The sequence below is a fragment of the Coffea eugenioides genome, chromosome 6 (genome assembly GCF_003713205.1).
Source record: "Coffea eugenioides isolate CCC68of chromosome 6, Ceug_1.0, whole genome shotgun sequence".
Lineage (NCBI taxonomy): Eukaryota > Viridiplantae > Streptophyta > Magnoliopsida > Gentianales > Rubiaceae > Coffea > Coffea eugenioides.
This window is the reverse complement of record NC_040040.1, coordinates 54,123,851-54,146,094: the sequence shown is the minus strand read 5'-3', so window position 1 is coordinate 54,146,094 and position 22,244 is coordinate 54,123,851. Positions and strand designations below refer to the sequence as shown.

General features: G+C 40.1%; 2 protein-coding genes across 2 annotated transcripts; both read left to right on the top strand.

The window, feature by feature from the left end:
- Positions 1 to 5,909: 5,909 nt before the first annotated feature.
- On the top strand, positions 5,910 to 6,446 carry LOC113774451. The gene has a single exon (XM_027318985.1). The coding sequence runs from the start codon at positions 5,910 to 5,912 to the stop codon at positions 6,444 to 6,446; it is 537 nt and encodes a 178-aa protein (XP_027174786.1).
- A 14,007-nt stretch (positions 6,447 to 20,453) lies between these two features.
- LOC113775357 (phosphatidylinositol 4-kinase alpha 2-like) lies at positions 20,454 to 21,824 on the top strand. The gene is made up of 3 exons (XM_027320197.1): positions 20,454 to 20,742; positions 21,138 to 21,299; positions 21,381 to 21,824. Exons 2-3 carry the CDS (start codon positions 21,199 to 21,201, stop codon positions 21,637 to 21,639), a joined length of 360 nt encoding a protein of 119 aa, XP_027175998.1. The 5' UTR covers positions 20,454 to 20,742; positions 21,138 to 21,198; the 3' UTR covers positions 21,640 to 21,824.
- The last annotated feature ends 420 nt before the right edge of the window (positions 21,825 to 22,244 follow it).

Genomic DNA, 22,244 nt, shown 5'->3' with positions numbered 1-22,244 from the left:
AACTTTTAATGTTTTGTGCCCAAATTATGACATGGAAACTATTAAAGGATCTATCAACCCATTAAGAACTGTTAATTTCAAAGAACTATGTTAGTTAAGTTTTCAAATATTAAGGGATCAAATTAATTTGTCATGACAATTAAGGGATCATAGCAAAAGGCCAATTTTCAAATGAATTGATCCTTTTTTTCCCCAAAATGAGTTTTTTAATCCTATGACTTGAAATGGGTTGATGGATTTGAAAAAAAGTTAAAAGTAGGGAAGGCTAGTAATTTATTTTAAAGTTCAACAGCGTTAAGTAATACGATTAAAAATCTCAAGGTAAGTTTTTATAATTATCCCTTATCAATATTATTAGAGTTTCAAACAATTTTGTCTATCCAGGTTATGCCATTGATGATGGTTTAAAGTGATAAAAATAAAATATGAAGTGTAAAAGAGAAAATGCAATTTAAGGACAAAAGAATGCAAGAAAAGTCAGTTTTGGCAACTTGTGGTATTTCGGCTATATCTTGAGCTACATACATTGGATTGAGATGATTCTTGAACCATTTTTAAGCTAAGAGACGTATCTAAATTTGGTATGAAAACATCAAAGTCCAATTCAGTCATTTTCCTGTTTACTTTGACAAAAACTTGACGTGCGCGGGATATACATATCAATTTAGTTCATCCACAATCAAGTTTTACATTTATGAACTTCTAAATATCCCACACACGATTTATTGCAAGTATACAAATCGTGAGCGAGTATAGGGTATTAAGGGTCTATCCCACGGAGAAGATTCGAATAACCGGTGTTTTTCAAACTTCTTTATTATCTAGACTACCATAAACATATAAAAGTAATAAAAATTAGCACTAGAAAGCTCCTAAAGATAAGGAATTCATTACTACTCTTGCAAATGAAGTTATCGGTTAAGTGAATGCTATTATCTTGGCTAGTTATGGCATAATTTCCTTATGCATGTGAAACCTACTCTCGTAGTGAATCAACTATACTTGTAATTAAGCCATACCTACTCTCGTGGTTATGAATTAACTACGAGCTCATTTCTTCTATGAAATTACATGAAACAAGTCACTAAAGCCACATAGGTGCACCTCTACTCTAGTGAGTATACTCCCTAAGTTTATCACTTCTCTGAACTAGTGTTAAATTCCAATTCTTATTACAAACTTAACACCTTTAGATAATCACAATTAACGGCCAGTTAATCATGATTAGAAAAGCAAAAGTGATAAATAATTTGTTCAAAATAATATCACCAAATAACCAAATAAACATCATGAACAAGATATAGAAAGTTCAACCATAAGCATTAACTTTAACTAAACATGAAGAAAATAAAAGAAAGATCCATACTTGTATTATAACTAAACATAAGATGCAATACAAGAAATAAAGTGATAGGAGAAATGTCACCCATGTCACTTGAACTCCATGCTCTCCATCTTCATCCTCAACTTCATCTAAGTTTAGCTACTAATACAAGAAGGAAACACTACCCTAACTAATGAACTAAGAAAAACTAGTGAAAGCTATATTTTTGATGAGTTTCTCTAGCCTTCCTAAGTTATCTTGAATCTTGCAAGTCCATGGCTATATATAGATGAATGTAGTCAAGAAATGAGACTTGAAACATCCCTTTTACAACTGCTAATTGGTTGTTACATGTTCATCAATAGCTGTGAATTATTAAAGAGGGAAACAAGTTGCACAAGTGGAAAGCAACCATTTCTGACCAGAATCTGGACAATTCAACTGCAATTTTCTCTATGATTGAGGCAGAACTAGCTCTTGTGTAAAACAAGAAAGTGGTAGATCTTTGAATTCTCTTTCCAATGTCTCAAGAATTATCCCATTTGGAGCTCTGTGGACCGAGATATGATCAAAATACCACTGACTGGTCAGAGCTCTATTGTCAGCTTTCGACAGCAGACTTTGACTTCTATATTTTGACATTTTGACCAGGAAAATGGCTTAATTGGACTTTGATGTCTTCATATCAAATTTAGATACGTCTCTTAGCTTCAAAATGGTTTAAGAATCATCTCAATCCAATGTATGTAGCTCAAGATATAGCCAAAATACCACAGGTTGCCAAAGCTGACTTTTCTTGCATTCTTTTGTCCTTAAATTCCATTTTCTCTTTTACACTTCATATTTTATTTTTATCACTTTAAACCATCATCAATCATCCAATTATCTTCTCAATGCACTCCATTTGATGATTGAATCATTAAACCTACAAAATATGAAGTTTTTACCACAAAAATCCATACAATGCAATTTTTACACTTTAACCATAAAATGTATATTTTCATTAGAATCCTAGTTTATTAGCTATAAAACTAAATAAAACACACCAAAACTAACCAATAAAACACACTAAAAATACGTAAAATATCTACTTGTCACAAGGCTCCATCATAGAAACGGAGAAGGCAACTATAAAAAGTTTCAATAGTTTTTGAAGGGCAATGGTGGAACTATATGGAATATTTTGAAAATTCAGGAGGGGCAAAAGTGGAGCAATAAAAAAAACTCTGAACTTTGTGTAGGTCGTTCTATAGCTCGAGGCAATGTGGCACTGGGACCAGGCTACCACATGATTACAACTTTATGCTAGCTCAATTTTCCTCACACAAGATTAGACCTTCGTATTTTGGTATCTCAGAAGTTAAAAACATTAAATTTTGCTCCCAGAGTCTCCCCCCGTTTTTTTTTTTTTTTTGAAGAATCCCAAAGTCCATTTTCAGTCTATATTCTAATCACGGGTATTGACTGAGTTGCGAGGAAAGGCATGGAAGAGTAAATTTTTTTTTTTTTAAAAAAAAAGTGAACTTTCACCACATTGCACTAGAGTGCGAATATCATTTTGGTAGATAAATGGAAGCATAGAGCTTTTTTGAGTTATCCTCTGACCAATGAAAATTCCTAATTTTTTCCCACGTCGTGTTTCCTTTTTGGCTATTGAAGTTTTGTTACTCATTTTGTGGGACTACACGCTTTATAGGCGAAAGATTAACCTCAATAGCACTTTAAGATGAACATTGAACATTTTTAAAATAAGAGGCATCAAAATGCTATCATCCAAATATGAAGAACTAGAAATAAACTAGATTAAAATGTGAGGGGCCTTCTTGTGTTATTTCCCTGAAATGATTCCTATCTTTCTCTTAGGATGTGTTTGATAAAACTAAAGTATGAAAATTATAGTATGAAATTTGAAATCTAAAATTTAAATCCATTAGTTGTTGAATTGTTAAATATTATATCCAATATATTTTAGTATATATCACGTTCAATAATAAGTGAATAATTTATCAATTAATTTTAGAAACAAGTTTTATTTAAAAAATTCAGTGCCACATAATTAATTCAGATATTCAATTTTTGGGTATCAAACGAATCTAAATCCATTAAATTTTAAGTCTTGAATTGGATTATCAAATAGGGTCTTAATCAATTTTAGGCTTCGGATCCTCTGTTACACTCATGACGGTTACACCCATGTTACACACTTGAAAGTGATACAAGTCTTGCACTATTTGGCGTAATTTTCCATTGTGTTGGTGTAAAACACTATTAGGTGTAATACGTATACCATTTTGGTGTATAATATACAAAATTGCACCAAAAATGGGTTTACGCCAATCTAGCGAAAAGATACGCCAAATATTGCAGGATTTAAGCCAACCAAATAGTATGACAAGGGGAAAAAATAACGTGACAAGACAAGAGTGTAACAGAGGACTCGAAGCCTCAATTTTAGTAGAATCGTTTAATTGGTTACAACAAAAATTATTGTTTCAATAATTTATTTACCCTTTTTCTGGGCTAAGCAATGATTTAATTACTACTCAATTCGAAGCCATTGACAATGATGGTGCAATAAACAAAAGATCATATTAATCATCTTCAGAACTGAAACACGGCATATAAATTGTGATGCACGACTGAGATTTTAGCAAACTTCTGACGACAAAAATCTATTACTATAACAAGATATATCTAAACTTCTGTAAGTTTGGACATCAGTTTTGCCGTATATTTAAAGTAAGTTTCTTGCAAAATTTTGGTTGAAGAATACAAAGTTTTTTATTAGAAATTTGACCACTTCTAATGTAACGATCTAGCAAATATCTTATGGAAAGGCAATTTTATAAGGACATATTGCAGAAGTCTAACCGCCAAATATAAAAATCATTGTCAGGTAAACATCGTGTTTTTTAATGAAATAATATGTCTAGTGAGCAAGATTGAGCCCCAAGGAATTTGAAATTCTTAGTTTTAAGTCTCTCTAAATGTAATTTCATTTTAATTACAGATTAGTATTCATCACACTACTTATGGGTAATTATTTATGATATTATTCTGTTATAATCCACAACTCTCATCTCAATATTTGTTGATCTAGCAATGTGTGCTAGCAGTAAAATAAACAAAAATAAAATACCAGCAGTAATTCAAGGAATTTGCATCCTTTAACAAGGGATTTGGACTGAGTTCAGAGGGGCATTTTTTTTTTAAGAGAAAAAAATTTATTTGAGCGTGGTTCATTAGTCTACCTGTAGGATATGTTGTTAATGATTCCAATTTTTGTATTAATGACACTAATTATACTGATTTGTCAAACTGATGAGTAGACGCTAGTTAAAAGAACTCAAGCTAGTACATTTTTTTTTTTTTTTACGAAAGTGAGGTTAAATCAATAGAATGTCCAAACAATCAAGCATGCAAAAAATATGAATGTGTGCAATTAGATAATAATTTGTGGATGCTAACAAATATTCGTCTTGCACTTGTTTGAAAAATGAATTAACTTTTCATGCACTAATAGTGTAGTGTTTTATTACACTAACAGTTTTAAATGTATATCACAAATGCATGATTTGAATTCATATTATATGGCATGATCTAAACCTATTAGTATAAAAGAAAATATACGCTAAGGACCTGTTTGATAATTTAATTGAGTGTTTAAATTTAATGGGATCAGATCTTAACATATTCAAACATATTTGATAACCAAACACTGAATGTCTTAAGTACAATTTGTTCCAAAAAATAAGTGATAAATTATTCACTTATCACTTAATGTGATATATACTTAAATATATTGAATTTAGTGCTTACCAATTCGCTAACTTAATGGATTCAGATTTTAGATTTCAGACTTTAAATTTCAGTTTTCAAATTTCAGTTTTATCAAACGAACCCTAATATAGTATAAAAAAAGGTTATCCTTAAAATATTATTACAAACAACCATCTTTTTAAACTTTTCTCTCACTCTGAGAGTTTCCCTCTCTCTCAGTAGAAGTGCCTTCCCTCACTCTGAGAGTTAAACTTTTCAAAAACTTTTCCAAACTTTTCAAACTTCCACAAAATTTGTTTGAAACTCAAATCCCAATCTATGACTGAAATTCAGAAGCAATTGTTGAGTTTTTATGATGCCTTTGTTTTAGTTGTTTCAAGCATGAGAATTTCTTTTTCCCATTACTTCGGCTTCCTCGCTTATTCTGAACTTCAACTTTCATCTGATTCAAAAACAAAAACCTTAAAAAATAAATAGAGAAGTTTTAGTGGAAGAGAAGAATGGTGGTTGTGGATTAACAGTCGTAGAAAGAAGTGGAAGCACAGGACTGAAAAGTGTCCTTTCAACTCTGTAACATTGAGCCTTCTAAGTTCACTGCATCTATCCTTCTACCTGTAGCCTTTGCATGGTGTAAGTTTTTTGTTCTTTCTATTTTTCTATCCCTTCTATGTGTGTGCAGCTCTTGTCTTGTTCTCGTGTTTTTTTCTCTTGACTCGGAGTTTCATCCAATAGTAGGTGTCTATTGAGCGTGGTATTCCCTAGTAGTAGTTTCTTATATCTAATGGTAGACGAACTAGCGGAGATAATGGAGAAGTTTGCACTCTCAGAAAAGGAGCTGGAAGGGGCCAACCTAGATGTTGGAGACATACACCTAGGTATCAAAGAGTGTCAAGCAAGTCTAGTAGGGAAGATTAAAGGTGAGAACATGGTAAACTTTGTAGGGATGAAAAACTTTGTAACTGCTGCTTGGAGTTACCTTGGAGAGCTTAGCATAATGGAACCAGGTCCCAATCTTTTCCAGTTTGTAATATTGGGGGAGGAAGACAGACAAAGAATCTTAGCTGGAGAACCTTGGGTCATAGATAGCCAACTGTTAGTGCTAAGAAACTGGTATGATGGAATTGAAGAGGATGAGAGTGCCTTTAATTTGGCACCCTTGTGGGTACAGATATGGAATCTACCAGTTCACTGGATCTCGAAGGAGATTGGAAGGAAAATAGGGAGAGTGTTTCATGAAGTGAGGGAGGTTATAATCCCTCAAGTAGGTGGGAAAGAGGGAAGACACCTGAAAATGCTATTAACAGTAGATATTTCTCAACCTTTACTGAGGGTACAACTGTGAAGATGAATGGATCCACTAAATAGTTGGGCTTCAAATATGAAAGGTGTCCTGATTTTTGCTACAATTGTGGTGTGGTGGGGTGACAGGTGCCGAACCTGTGCAATAATAATAAATAAATCCTAACTACCACCTGCAACAGCTAGTAATCAATTCGAGTACTGGAGCAGGGACTCTAGGTGTGCAATGGGTTACTTGATTCACCCTGTTCCCGAAGAGTTTGCTTAATCCGATATACCTGAATCAATTATTTAACTGAGTTCTCTAACTAGTAGATAGTGGTAAGCAGGGTCGTCTCCTCAGGGACTGGAGAGATATTTGTTTCTTTTCAAATCAAGATTAATGGGGGGTTTTGGTATCAAATGCCAACTAAACAAATTAACTGCAGAAAATAATTAATTAAAAGAAATAAATGAGAGAAACTCTAGCCAAGGGTATACTTCAGAAATGGTTCATGCACTGATCATTGATTCAAAGGTAATTCCAACATTTACTAATAGATTGGTTCTAGTTGTCTCGCACGCGCTAAACAACCAACCCTTCCTTAATTTATCGATAGCCAAGGTACGACCGTTAGCTATTTCTCTAACCCAAAAACAACCCTAGGTACGACCGTAGGATTCAATTTCCAGATTGCATTAATAATTAGAAAGGCCCAATCCTAACCAATAAACACGCTACGAGGGTTTATTTAAGCTAGATCATATATTCCCCTGACATAAACCCAATTATACCAGTTGCTACTGGGATAGAGGTAACGAACAATTACGGATTCAATTACCTCTATTTAGCAAAATAGCCTATATGAATAATTAATTATTGCGCACTAATCAATCATACACAAGAGCTATAACAGTTAAAAGCAAAGAACATATAAATACCAATAAACGGAGGAAATAATTAAAAGCGGTTTAGATCTCACAGCATTAATTGAACCAATTCATCAGCTGTCCCTTGACTAGAATTAGAGAATTAGCCCTCCATTAATGGAGGACAAACCGCGCGTGGAAAACTGAGAAAGGTTTGCACTTCGATTATCCCGCTTCGGTCCACCACAGGAGGAGAAAGCTCAAATTTGTATTGCTCTCGATTGTTAAGTGGAAACATACGAGAGATTGCTTTTGTTCTCCAATTCGATTCGCACAAGGTAGGACAGCCCAAGAGCAAAGTCAACAATGACGGCTCCTTTAAGCTTTCTTCCTTTTTCCAATTGAAGTCAAGATACACGAGAGTGAAAGTTTCTCAATTGCTTGATTTCTCAAGTTGTCAAGTCAAAACATGAAGAATTCGTTTCTCACAAGTCAACAATGATGGCTTCTGTCCGTTGCCTTTTTCCACTCCAGGCTGCGGCTCTCTCCTCTCATTCAAAAACCAAAAACGAAGACTCCCCTCTAACCTAAGCCGCGCCAGAGATAAATTACAAATTGTTACTTCCCAAAATTGCAGCAAGACTCCCTAGAAATATATATTAAAATAAAATCTATTACAATTAGGTTTTTTTCCGCTTCTCAAACGGGCCCCACTCCGATGAATCTTCTAAAAGTTGAATTTAAGCGCTTTTCAGCAACCATTCCTGCAATTAGCACCAAAACAAAATATCAGTAGAATCCACCCAATTAACGAAAATATTTAGTCAATTAATTATGCAATAATGCCCAAAATACCCACTAAAATGCAACCTATCAATCTCCCCCACACCTGAACTATGCTTGCCCTCAAGCATAATTACTCAGAAATACAATCGAGATACGAAGCTAATCACAGCAGTTCATACCAAAAACGGCATCCCAATCTCCCCACTAACCTCATCGAAATCAGAATATACCAAATCAACAATGCTCACAGTTCCAAATGCACTCGTTCACTCCAAAGTGTATATGAAATGTATATAAGATGGCTCTCAAATCAACACAATAGAATGACACTACCATAAGCTTGCTCATATATCATATCTCCACCACCTACTCATGAATTTAAATGCAGCAATCAAGGGACTTTGCAAGGTTGTAGTGGGGCTAGGGTGAGAAGGTAGGATAAAAAGGAGTCAAAAGGGTGCAAAAGTATAAAGAAAGTGCCCAGAAATTCATTACATAGATTCTTGCACATTTGAAATTTAAAGGCACCTCAACCATCACACAAGTGAAGCGAACTAGCACTTGCCACAGCCTTCGCCTTTTCTCCTTTTTTTTTTTTTTTTTTTTTTTTGTTTCCAATACTCCCAACCAGCACCCTAAAAGTCAACTTTACTTGCTGGTTTCCTGCACTTTGTCTTCTTTTCACATAAAAGTCAACTTTCTCTTTCTCTCTTTCTTTTTTTTCTCTTTTTTTTTTTGATACATAAATGGGTGTAATGCCCTTCGAATAACACTCCAAAAGTCTGTATAATGAAATCAAAGCACTTCTTCACACGAGGTTCAAAAAGAAAGTCTAAAAAGAGGTTTCACGGCTAAGAGCTGGGGTCTCAAGCAACGAATAGGGGTTAAGGCTCAACTTGGCTCCCTAATGATAATAAATAATCCAAGGGTTGGTTTTAAGAAAGTCCCAAAAATGGCTCATTCCTAGGTGCCCTATCATTTCAATGCATTAAATTCATTTAAATGTGATCTTGACATGCATAACCGAGCAAGTTCTAGAATGACAAACCATGTGCACTAACCACTCAACAAAACGAAAAATTAGGCCCAAAAAAATCGCACAAGTGATCAAATGGATGTCAAGTTCAGCATATTAATCAATCAATTCAGTATCAAGGAAAGTGGAACACCCCATGGCATGAACTTACTATGTACGCTTATATCCCAATTCGCATTCATCATCGTTCAAAGAAAAGACAACTACTAAGGCAAGGAAAAACTCAATCAGACAACGAAAAGCACAACCAAAGCATAGTTAACCCTCCCCCACACCTAAACCTTTCATTGTCCCCAATGGAAGCGGATAAAGAGGAAAATAAAGCGATAAAGGCACGACACTTCCCTTAATATGGCGGGGCAGAGGTGAACTAAGGTCGTGGAGGGCACGGTGGCCGGAAACCCACGTGGTGGAGGTACTGCGCTAAATTCTGGGCCATGCCGGCCATTTGGCCCTCCATTCGATCCATACGATTGTCCATGTGTTGCATCTGGAACCGAAGAGCTGCAAGCTGGCTATCGACGGAGGAAGATGGTGGGGGTGCCGAAGAGGAAGGTCCAGGTGTATCCGTAGAAGGACCACCAGCCTCCGGGGCAGTGGATTTGGAAGCGCTGCGCTTCGGAGGAACAGAGATTGGCCCCGGGGGAGCAAACTGGAAAACGCCATTAACCTGTCGCACAAGACCCATTCGCTCCAAACAAACCAAATCGAGAGGTTCCATAGTACAAGCACGATGCAAATTATGGTTATTTAAGTCCAAAACTCCAAGATTCACTGCCAACTGAGTGATAAATGAGCCTAAGATTAATGGCTTATTTTTCTTAGTTAGCACAGTTCGGAGCTGGAGGGCAAACCAGCCACCCACATTGACCTTAGTCCGAGTGACCATGCACCAAACGAAAAAGAACTCGGGCTTAGTCAGAGTACCCGAGCTATCCTTCCTACCTGAGAAACTATAGGCCATGAATCGATGTAAATAGCGGTAGGCGGCGCTCTTAAGATAAGAGGCCTTAGACTGACTGGGGTCATAGCATTGTCGGTCAACTGACAAACCACTCCAATAATCAAGGTAATGAGAGAAAAATGGCTCCGAGTACTCGCACACACTGTGCATGTACTCCTCACTCTGGGAGTAGGGAATATCAATAAACCCAAAAGCCAAATTAAACTCAGTTATAGATTGGATGAACTCTCTACCCATTAATCGAAACCTCACTACCCCAGGAGTGGTAACGGAAAATTCATCAGGAATATTAAGTTCAAAGGTAGCATAGAATTCCCACGTCAGTTCAGTGAAAGCAGGTAAAATGATAGAAGCATAGCGGGTCCAACCTACGTTAGTCAAGTGCTGCGTGACTTCATCCCTCAGGTTTAAAATATCAAGTGTAGGGCCATGGATGTATTTACAAGGAATAATCTTCCTTGTGCAAGCCGATGCATACCGCTCCTTGTCGGCAGCCCGGGTGAAGGTCAAGTGACCGCCAAAATGGGCCGGAGAGGAGATATGAACCTCCCTATTCCGCCCAAGGCGAGTACGGGGTCCTCCAGGCCCAGTCGATGGGGAAGGTCGCTCTAAGGGGACCGTAGGCTGAGGGGTGGAAGTGGAGGGCGTGTTTTTGCCTTTGTTCTTGGGTTTAGTCATTTGAAATCAGAGGGAAGGTCCAAGGCAGGGGAATGGTAACCCAACGAGATCAACAAATAGCCAACAAATAGCCAATCAAAACAAATGATCCTCAGCCACAGCTCCCAATCCCAATCAAGTGCACAAATCAACAATAAAATTACCCCAAGAGTCAATTAAACCTGCGAGCACCAAAATTTTCCCCAAATACAACCAAATAAACCCAAAAATCAATTAAGTAGGTAAGCACAACAATTTTTCCCAAGACTAATTAAACAGGCAACCAGGGTAAAAATTCCCCTCCAACTATCACTGATTAAGCACAAAATTCGACAATTAGCCAGCAATCACCCACGGATATAACACAGCACCCAAAATCAAGCACAAGATTTCTGTCCTGAGCTAGCAAATAAACATTCTATCATCAGCTACAAAATTAAATTCTGGCAGCGGAACCATCAGCTACTTAGTGACAGAAATTGAAAAAGAAATCACCGGAGTCGCGCAGAGGCTGCTTGGAGGGCGCGCGCTTCTGGGCTGGAGCTGCGCGGAAGAAACGCGCGGGGGCTGGAGCTGGTGCGCGAGGGTTGCGCAAAGCCTGCGCCTGGAGAGGGGCTGGGCTGGCGCGCGGCAGGCTGTTGATGGGCGCGCGATGCGGCGCACTGGAGTGGCGCGCGGGTTGCTGCTGGAGCTCTGCTGGTGGTGAGGGGCGCCTGGACAGAGCTCGCGTGCGTTTGGGCTGCCTGCGAGAGGGGCTCGCGCGAGGAGGCTGCTAACGACCCGAGCGCGCGAGCGAGGCTGCTGCTGGGTGGATGCTGTGCTGGAGTGGCGCGCTCTGTACGCGCGGAGGAAGCGCGCGGCCTGGGCGCGGCTGCTCGAGCTGATGGCGGCGCACGGACTGCGCTGGAGTCGCGTGCACTGGAGGGGGCTGAAGGCTTCTGGTCTGCGCGCGCGGGCTGTGGTCCAGACTGCGGCTGCTGCTGGGTGGATCTGGACCAGCGCAGGAGGACGCGCGCGGTCTGATTCTGGCTGCGCGCTAGCGCGAGGCAGGCGAGGCTGGGCGAGGCAGGCGGCGGCGCGATTGGCTGGCGGCAGGCGCGCGCGGTCTCGCGCTGCTGGGAGACGCGGCTGTGCAGCGACCGCGATGGACGGCGTGTGGTGCGGCGGCGGACCAAGCAAAAGAAGGAAAAGAAGAAAAGAAAGAAAAGGGAGAAGAAAGAAGAAAGAAAGAAAAAGGAAGAAAAGAAGAAGTAGGGCTACGGAAGTTTTTTTTTTTTTTTTTTTTTTTTTTTTTTTTTTAACGTGACCATCTGGCGTGGGCACGTCTAACTGCCATGTAGCCCGCAGATTCTGAACGAAAATTTCCTCCGTCAGGCGTGACCATCTGGCGTGGGCACGTCTAACTACTATGGAGTTCGCAGAACCTGAGCGAAAATTCCTTTTCCTCAGGCGTGACCACCCGGCGTGGGCACGCCTAACCACTAATCTCCTGCCACAAAACATCAAACCATCAATCGACACTAATACATAACTAAAACTTCAAAAATGCATGAAAACTGCCACAAATAGTCTTGGGTTGCCTCCCAAGTAACGCCTTTCTTTAATGTCTTTGGCTAGACATGGCCAAAACCCTCAAGCATGAGAAAGTGGATCGTGGAGGTGTTCAACCTCTACTTCTTCAACATAGAAACCCTCATAATAAGGTTTGAGACGATGGCCATTCACCACGAACTTTTTCTCCGTGTTTAAACTCTGGATCTCCACTGCACCATAATGGAACACATTAGAAACGACAAATGGACCAATCCAACGAGAACGCAACTTACCGGGAAAAAGTTTAAGCCTTGAGTGATACAAGAGGACTTTTTGCCCCACTACAAAAGTTTTCCTAGAAACCTGTTGATCATGAAAGATTTTACTCTTTTGCTTATAGATCGTGGCATTCTCATAAGCTTCATTTCTTATCTCCTCTAACTCCTGTAGTTGCAATTTCCTTTGGACCCCTGCTTCGTCAAATCCCATGTTACATTGCTTCACTGCCCAAAACGCCTTGTGTTCGAACTCCACGGGGAGATGGCAATCCTTACCGAAAACAAGTCTATAGGGAGACATCCCAATTGGCGTCTTATACGCGGTTCTGTACGCCCATAGTGCGTCCTCTAACTTTAAACTCCAATCCTTCCTGTCCGGGCGCACCATCTTCTCCAAGATCGACTTGACTTCCCTGTTCGACACTTCGGCTTGACCGTTCGCCTGCGGGTGATACGGTGTGGATACCTTGTGCAGTACACCGTATTTTCGAAACAAGGCCGTGATAGTCTTGTTGCAGAAATGTGTCCCTCTATCACTAACCACAGCTCTTGGCATCCCAAAACGGACAAAGATATTAGACTTTAAGAACTCTGCAACCACTCTAGAATCATTAGTACGGGTGGCTTTGGCTTCCACCCATTTAGAAACATAATCCACAGCAAGTAAAATGTATAGGAAACCAAAAGATGAGGGAAAAGGACCCATAAAATCTATCCCCCAAACATCAAAAATTTCAACAAACAACATGGGGGTTTGAAGCATTTGGTCCCTGCGAAAAATATTCCCCACCCTTTGACACCTATCACAGGATTTACAGAATAAATAAGCATCTTTGAACAGGGTGGCCCAGTAAAAACCACTCTCTAACACCTTTCGAGCTGTTCGTTTGGGCCCAAAGTGCCCTCCACATGCAAACGAATGACAGAAATTTAAAATGGAGTGAAATTCACCTGCACTTACACACCTCCTGAGCACTTGATCCGAACATTGTCTCCAAAGGTACGGGTCGTCCCAAATGTAATATTTGGCATCACTTTTCAACTTGTCTCTCTTAGCCTTGGGCCACCCTGCAGGCAATTGATTAGTCACCAAGAAATTTACTATATCAGCATACCAGGGTGTAGACGAGTTAATGGCAAGTAGTTGCTCCTCTGGAAATGCCTCCCTCAATGGTAGCTCTTCCTTATGAGCAAGCAAGCGGCTCAAATGATCAGCGACTAGGTTTTCTGCCCCACTCTTATCTTTAATCTCCAGATTGAACTCTTGGAGGAGCAGGATCCATCTGATAAGCCTTGGTTTAGCATCTTTCTTCGTCATCAGATATCTCAAGGCTGCATGGTCAGAAAAAACTATTACTTTTGCACCTAGCAAGTATGGTCTAAATTTTTCTAGTGCAAAAATCACAGCAAGTAATTCTTTCTCTGTTGTAGAATAATTGAGTTGAGCTCCATTCAACGCCTTTGATGCATAATAGATTGCATGAGCCGCCCTACCAATCCGTTGCCCCAACACTGCTCCCACTGCATAATCACTCGCGTCACACATTATCTCAAATGGGAGGCTCCAGTCTGGAGGTTGGATAACAGGTGGTGATGTCAATGACTCCCTCAATCTGTCAAATGCCACCTTGCACTCCTCGGTGAAGTCATATGCTACATCTTTTTGCAACAGCTTGAACAGGGGCGCTCCAATTTTCGAGAAGTCTTTTATGAATCTCCTGTAGAACCCTGCATGACCCAAAAAAGAGCGCACCTCCCGCACACTTGCGGGGTAAGGTAAAGCGGAAATAATATCGACTTTTGCCTTGTCTACCTCTATACCTCTGGACGACACTACATGCCCTAAAACAATACCATGGTCCACCATGAAATGACATTTTTCCCAATTTAGAACCAAATTTGTCTCAATGCATCTTTTCAAAATTAAAGCTAAATTATCAAGGCATTCATCAAAACTATCTCCATACACACTAAAATCATCCATAAACACCTCAATAATTTTTTCTACATATTCAGAAAATATACTTACCATACACCGCTGAAAAGTTGCTGGGGCGTTGCAGAGGCCGAAAGGCATCCTCCGGTAGGCAAATGTACCAAAGGGACAGGTGAAGGTAGTCTTCTCCTGATCCTCTGGTGCTATTACGATCTGAAAATAACCAGAGAAACCATCAAGAAAACAGTAATAGACACGGCCCGCTAACCTTTCTATCATCTGATCAATAAAAGGAAGAGGGAAGTGGTCCTTCTTCGTCACAGCATTCAGACGCCGATAGTCAATGCACTGGCGCCATCCTGTGGGTTTCCTCACCGGGACCATCTCACCCTCTTGGTTCTCCTCAACTGTTACTCCCGCCTTTTTCGGGACTACTTGCACGGGACTCACCCAGGAACTATCTGAGATGGCGAAAATTATTCCAACTTCTAGGAGTTTAAGTATCTCCTTCTTGACCACTTCCATCATTAGTGGGTTCAATCTCCGTTGCCCTTGTCTAACTGGCTTTGCATCATCCTCAAGCCGGATTCGATGCATGCATAAGGAGGGGCTAATTCCTTTGATATCTGCTACACTCCACCCAATCGCCTCCTTATGATCTCGGAGAAGACGAATTAGTCTATCTTCTTGCCTTGGTGACAGGTGTGCCGATATGATGACTGGCAGTGTCTCATTGTCCCCGAGAAAAGCATACTTCAAATGCTTTGGGAGAGGTTTGAGCTCCAACTCAGGCGCCTGCACAATAGAAGGCAACAATTTTGCCTGAGTTTCTGGTACAAAAACAGAAGTAAGCTCATACCTTGGGGAAATTGGTGGGAGCGAATGCAGTGCTCCAACAGCGTGGTATAGCTCATCATTTATTTCTACATCAAGAGTTGCTCCCAACTCAAGATGTTTGGTCAATGCCACTGCCAGTGCATCAACCCCATCCAATTCAAATATTTCCTGTACAAGGGGCTCAACAACACTTAAAGCATAAACAGAGTTAGTCTCATCTGGGTACTTCATCGCCTCAAAAATATTAAAATTTACAATTTTCCCATCAAACTCCATCGACAAGGTACCCTCATTTACATCTATTTTAGTCCTAGCAGTGCTTAAAAATGGCCTACCTAACAGAATAGGAGACGGATTTAGTGCCCTTTCATCCCCCATGTCTAGGACATAGAAATCTGCAGGAAAAACTAACTCATTGACCTGTACCAAAACATCTTCAACTAACCCTTCCGGGTAAGCATTGGTACGGTCTGCAAGTTGGATTATAATGCCTGTGCCTTTTAACGGGCCAAGATTTAGAGATGCATAGATTGTCTTGGGCATAACATTAATTGACGCCCCCAAATCCAACATTGCTTTCCTAATTGGAGTACCTCCTATCTTGCAGGGAATGGTGAACATACCTGGGTCTCCACATTTTGGTGGGAGCTTCCTCTGGAGTATAGCTGACACGTTTTCTCCCACCGCCACTCGTTCATCTCCCCTTAGCTTCCTCTTGTGGGTGCACAGGTCCTTCAGAAATTTGGCATATTTCGGTATTTGCTTGATTGCATCCAGTAGGGGGATGTTAATCTCTACTTTTCTGAATACATCCAAAAGTTCCTTTTCCCTCTCTACTTTCCTTGTCTTTTCCAACCTGCAAGGAAAAGGGGGTAAGTTAGAGCTGATAGTGAGTGGAGAGGTGGAGGATACCTTAGGATCTTCACGAACACGTCCTTCCTCCTCAATTTCCTTTTCTATCTCCTCCTCGCTTTTGCTTTTTGAATTTTTCACTTTAGGTTCTTCCAGCTCCTTGCCACTCCTCAGCGTCATGGCACTTACATTCCTGGGATTTACCTCAGGTTGCGATGGCAGTTTCCCATAAACGTGAGATTCCAAGCGGTTGATGGCAGTTGCCAGTTGACTTATTCGAACATCTTGGTCTTTCTTGTCAGCTTTGGTGTCCTGCTGGAGCTGCTCGGTTTTCGCGGCCAAGGATCTGATCTCCTGTTGAAGCTGTGTAGTAGTCGTGGCCAGGTTGGTAGTAGTCGTGGCCAGGTTCTTGACTAGGTCCTCCAAAGAGCTTCCTGTATTGGAGGATGAGGGTTGAGATTTTGGTTGCCAAGGCTGGTGGAATCCTGGTGGACGATTCGGGAATGAACCTTGTTGCCTGTTCCCGTAACTGAGATTGGGGTGGTCTCTCCAACCGGGGTTGTATGTGTTGGAATACGGGTCATATTGCCTGCGGGGCGCGGGCACGCCTCCGGCCATGTTTACCTGTTCCGCCCCGTCCTCTTGCAGAATGGGGCACGAATCCGTGCAGTGGTCCATGCTAGTACAGATTCCACACACCTTTGCTCGCGGTGTGTCTCTCATGGCCAACTGCCTGACTGCAGACGTCAACTCTGACAGTTGCTGCTGGATGGATGACGTCTCTGCCTCATTTACCCTACGGGTAGGATTGCTCTCACGGAAGCCGAACTGCTGAGAGTTTTCTGCCATGGCTTCAATAAGGTCCCATGCTTCCCTCGGTGTTTTGTTCGCCAGGGCTCCTCCACTCGCAGCGTCAATAATACCCCTGTCAGTTGACTGGAGCCCTTCATAGAAGTACTGGATCAACAGTTGTTCGCTAATCTGATGCTGTGGGCATCCCTTGCACAACTTGTTGAACCTTTCCCAATAATCGTACAATGATTCCCCGGAGTACTGCTTGATACTGCATATTTCCTTTCTCAGACTCGCAACCCGGGATGCGGGAAAAAATTTTTCCAGAAATTTCTTTTTCAACTGTGCCCACGTGGTGATACTACCTGCAGGTAGGTAGTATAGCCAATCCTTCGCTGCATCCTTGAGAGAGAAAGGGAAAGCCCTGAGTCGTATTTGCTCTTCGGTGACCGCAGGGGGTTTCATGCTAGAGCAAACCACTTCGAATTCCTTGATATGTTTGTGGGGTTCCTCACCAGAAAGGCCATGGAACGAAGGTAGGAGTTGAATCAACCTCGATTTCAACTCGAATGAGGTATTCTCAGCCAGAGTTGGGAACGTGATGCACAAGGGCTGATGAGTCAGTTCTGGGGTAGCCAGCTCCCGTAATGTCTGGGTGTTGGCCATGCTCAATTCGTCTTCTATTGACTCGTTTTCAGAAAATGAGTACCCTTCTTTTTGTCTCTTGGTCTCTTGCCTTCGCCTACGTGCTGCCCTCTCAACCTCAGGATCGTATACCAAGTCACCTGTGCGAGAAGAACGGGGCATAAACTAGCAAAAGTACCAAGAAAAAGAAAAATAAAATAAAACAAAATAAAAACTGAATTCAAAAAGAAACAACTAATTCAGACGCCAGTCCCCGGCAACGGCGCCAAAAATTGACAGGTGCCGAACCTGTGCAATAATAATAAATAAATCCTAACTACCACCTGCAACAGCTAGTAATCAATTCGAGTACTGGAGCAGGGACTCTAGGTGTGCAATGGGTTACTTGATTCACTCTGTTCCCGAAGAGTTTGCTTAATCCGATATACCTGAATCAATTATTTAACTGAGTTCTCTAACTAGTAGATAGTGGTAAGCAGGGTCGTCTCCTCAGGGACTGGAGAGATATTTGTTTCTTTTCAAATCAAGATTAATGGGGGGTTTTGGTATCAAATGCCAACTAAACGAATTAACTGCAGAAAATAATTAATTAAAAGAAATAAATGAGAGAAACTCTAGCCAAGGGTATACTTCAGAAATGGTTCATGCACTGATCATTGATTCAAAGGTAATTCCAACATTTACTAATAGATTGGTTCTAGTTGTCTCGCACGCGCTAAACAACCAACCCTTCCTTAATTTATCGATAGCCAAGGTACGACCGTTAGCTATTTCTCTAACCCAAAAACAACCCTAGGTACGACCGTAGGATTCAATTTCCAGATTGCATTAATAATTAGAAAGGCCCAATCCTAACCAATAAACACGCTACGAGGGTTTATTTAAGCTAGATCATATATTCCCCTGACATAAACCCAATTATACCAGTTGCTACTGGGATAGAGGTAACGAACAATTACGGATTCAATTACCTCTATTTAGCAAAATAGCCTATATGAATAATTAATTATTGCGCACTAATCAATCATACACAAGAGCTATAACAGTTAAAAGCAAAGAACATATAAATACCAATAAACGGAGGAAATAATTAAAAGCGGTTTAGATCTCACAGCATTAATTGAACCAATTCATCAGCTGTCCCTTGACTAGAATTAGAGAATTAGCCCTCCATTAATGGAGGACAAACCGCGCGTGGAAAACTGAGAAAGGTTTGCACTTCGATTATCCCGCTTCGGTCCACCACAGGAGGAGAAAGCTCAAATTTGTATTGCTCTCGATTGTTAAGTGGAAACATACGAGAGATTGCTTTTGTTCTCCAATTCGATTCGCACAAGGTAGGACAGCCCAAGAGCAAAGTCAACAATGGCGGCTCCTTTAAGCTTTCTTCCTTTTTCCAATTGAAGTCAAGATACACGAGAGTGAAAGTTTCTCAATTGCTTGATTTCTCAAGTTGTCAAGTCAAAACATGAAGAATTCGTTTCTCACAAGTCAACAATGATGGCTTCTGTCCGTTGCCTTTTTCCCCTCCAGGCTGCGGCTCTCTCCTCTCATTCAAAAACCAAAAACGAAGACTCCTCTCTAACCTAAGCCGCGCCAGAGATAAATTACAAATTGTTACTTCCCAAAATTGCAGCAAGACTCCCTAGAAATATATATTAAAATAAAATCTATTACAATTAGGTTTTTTCCGCTTCTCAAACGGGCCCCACTCCGATGAATCTTCTAAAAGTTGAATTTAAGCGCTTTTCAGCAACCATTCCTGCAATTAGCACCAAAACAAAATATCAGTAGAATCCACCCAATTAACGAAAATATTTAGTCAATTAATTATGCAATAATGCCCAAAATACCCACTAAAATGCAACCTATCAGGCGACAACAACTTTAGGAAGAAGTAGAAAGGTTGACGCTATTAAGAGGCTTATAGCAAGGAAAAGGACAATACTTCACCAAAAATTGGAGCCATCATATACTCTGCGAGGGCAAGGACTTTTTTCGGTTAAAATTCTTGCCAAACAGGGGCGAAGCCAGAAAAAATTCTTAGTGGGGGAAAAGCAACACTAAAAATTTTTACCTACTCTTTTTCTAGTTTTTTAAGCAAAAAAAAAAAAAAAATCACCAACAAGTACAAATGATGCATATATTTCATGAAAAACATAAAAAGACAAATTCAAAATTATTAATGTAATAATAATTTTATTTCAAAAACAAATTAAACTATTTACAATTGCTCACTTTGAGTTTTATATTTTGATAACTAATTTGGTTGTTGAAGTAAGAATGACTCTCGGTTGTGGGGGAAAATGGGGGACTAGTGGAGGGAAGGGAAATTGGGAAGTGGGGATAAAGGAAGTGAATGATATGATTGGATGAATTGATCAAGAGAAAGAGTAGCTAGCTGCTTGGTTGTGGAAGGTAGTGGCTCTCGATTGTGAGGGGAAAATGAGGGACCAGAGGAGGGAAGGGAAATTGGGAAGTAGGGCCCAAAGAAAGTGAATGATATGTTTGGTACTTGCTAGTTAAAATAAAAAGGTTTTTTTTAGCTTATTTTAAATGGAATTTATGCCCCACGTATTTTTTTAGAATTTTAATTTATGAACTAATTTAAAAAATCACGTAATTCTTTCACATCCTTTCTAAAAAAACTCTGGAGGTACACTTAAAATTATATTAAAATTGTACAAGTACTATAGGAATTTAAGGGGGCCCCACTATCCCCACCTTAAATCCACCCCTGTAATGCCAAAAGAAGTGCGGGAAAGCTTCCCTCCAAATACTGATTCTTGCCAAAAGAAGTGCGGGAAAGCTTCCCTCCAACTCTACTGAATAATATAAGTACAGTCCAAGCCTCCAAATTTGTCTGAAACCCGTTGCTGATTTTTCCTCCTCTCAAAACTCCTCCAACCACCAAACTTTACTGTCCTTTTTCCCCTTCTTGATTCTTCCATCTCCAACGGAATCAAGCTTCATAATAAGAGGGGCTTTGTCTTAAAATCATACATTTTTTTGATTAGCTATTTAGCACGCCAGTTGACGGAGTAAGCGGAGGCGGTGGAGGACTCGATGACGACGTCCTCGTGAGAACTTCATCATCAGCAGTGCTGGTTATGCAGTAGCAAGCTTGTTGCTTCAACCCAAGGATAGACATAACGGCAATCTACTCTTTGACAAGTAAGCAGCTTTATGACCCGTGGCCAGTGTTACTGTCCAATTATGGTCTTGTTCTGCAAGTCCTTACCATTCCTGTGCTTCCAACACTTGCTTGTTATAAGATTGTTTAATTTCCCTTTTTCTTTCTCAGTCTGACCTGTAATTGCATCGTCATTGTCAACATACTTGTATTATTTCCTGCATCAGCTTGTTCAAAGTTAATTCACTGTGCTTCCTTTAGCTTCCCTGCTGTTTTCTCCCTTTATGCTCCACCTCCTGTCCTCTTCTTGACCACTGGTCAAAGAGTGAAATAATTATCTCACGCTTCAAGCAAATCAAGAAGTCGTGACTAGTAGCATTACATAACTTGAAAGTTCTACTGGCATTTGTTCTCAGCCAAACTTTCATTTTTGCAGCGTGGGGAGACTTGTTCACATCGATTTTGGTTTTATTTTGGAAACTTCCCCTGGTGGAAATATGCGATTTGAAAGTGCCCATTTTAAATTGAGTCATGAAATGACTCAATTAATTGACCCATCTGGTGCAATGAAAAGTGACACTTGGCATCTTTTTGTGAGGTAAGAAAGGGTGTTAGATTTTTCAGTTGCCATTTTTAAGAGATGGTTCTTACGCCACAATTTGGTTATTATGTTTTGCAGTTTGTGTGTGAAGGGTTATCTTGCTGCTCGGCGTTACATGGATGGGATTGTGAACACAGTCTTGTTAATGTTAGATAGCGGATTGCCTTGCTTTAGCAGGGGTGACCCTATCGGAAATCTTAGAAAGAGATTTCACCCTGAGATGAGCGATCGTGAGGCTGCCAATTTCATGATCCGAACGTGTACAGATGCCTACAATAAATGGACAACTGCTGGTTACGATTTGATTCAATATTTGCAGCAGGGTATAGAGAAGTGAGGAATTATTGTGTGGATCTTCTCCGCTGTAATTTTCCTATCATTTTGTTGCTCAAATCGTACAGGCAAATTTTTTGGAGGGATTGCGAGAATGTGTGTTAATAATGCGCTGAGTCTTTGTAGAGGTGTGTATATTCCTATTGTCTGTGAAAATGAAGAAGAAGATCTTGCACATTTGTTGTGGAATCGCTAGCGATAATCCTAAGAAGCTCTATACAAAGTACTGGATTTTTTAAAAAAAAAAAAAATTTTTTTGGGGCGTGGGTGGGTTCAGAAATGGTTAGTTATACGCGTGGAAAAAATTTAAAGTGTTTAATGGTACATCTTTTAGTCACATTTACCTGTATTCTATCAATTGTCTGTTTTTGGTCACAATTAAAACATTGGTGATTGTATTTGTCTCTGTATAAATTTTTGGCTCCCAAAAACTAAGGGCATGACGGACCCATATTTGTTTCAGTTGAAATTTGAAGAATAAGTTTGATTGCGTGCCTAAATTTACTTGCAGAAGTGAACCGGACTGGAAAAAATATACTTGTATACAATTTTTATTTATAAATCATTAAATATTCAAAATGTGAAATCCAACTAATGATACATACTCCA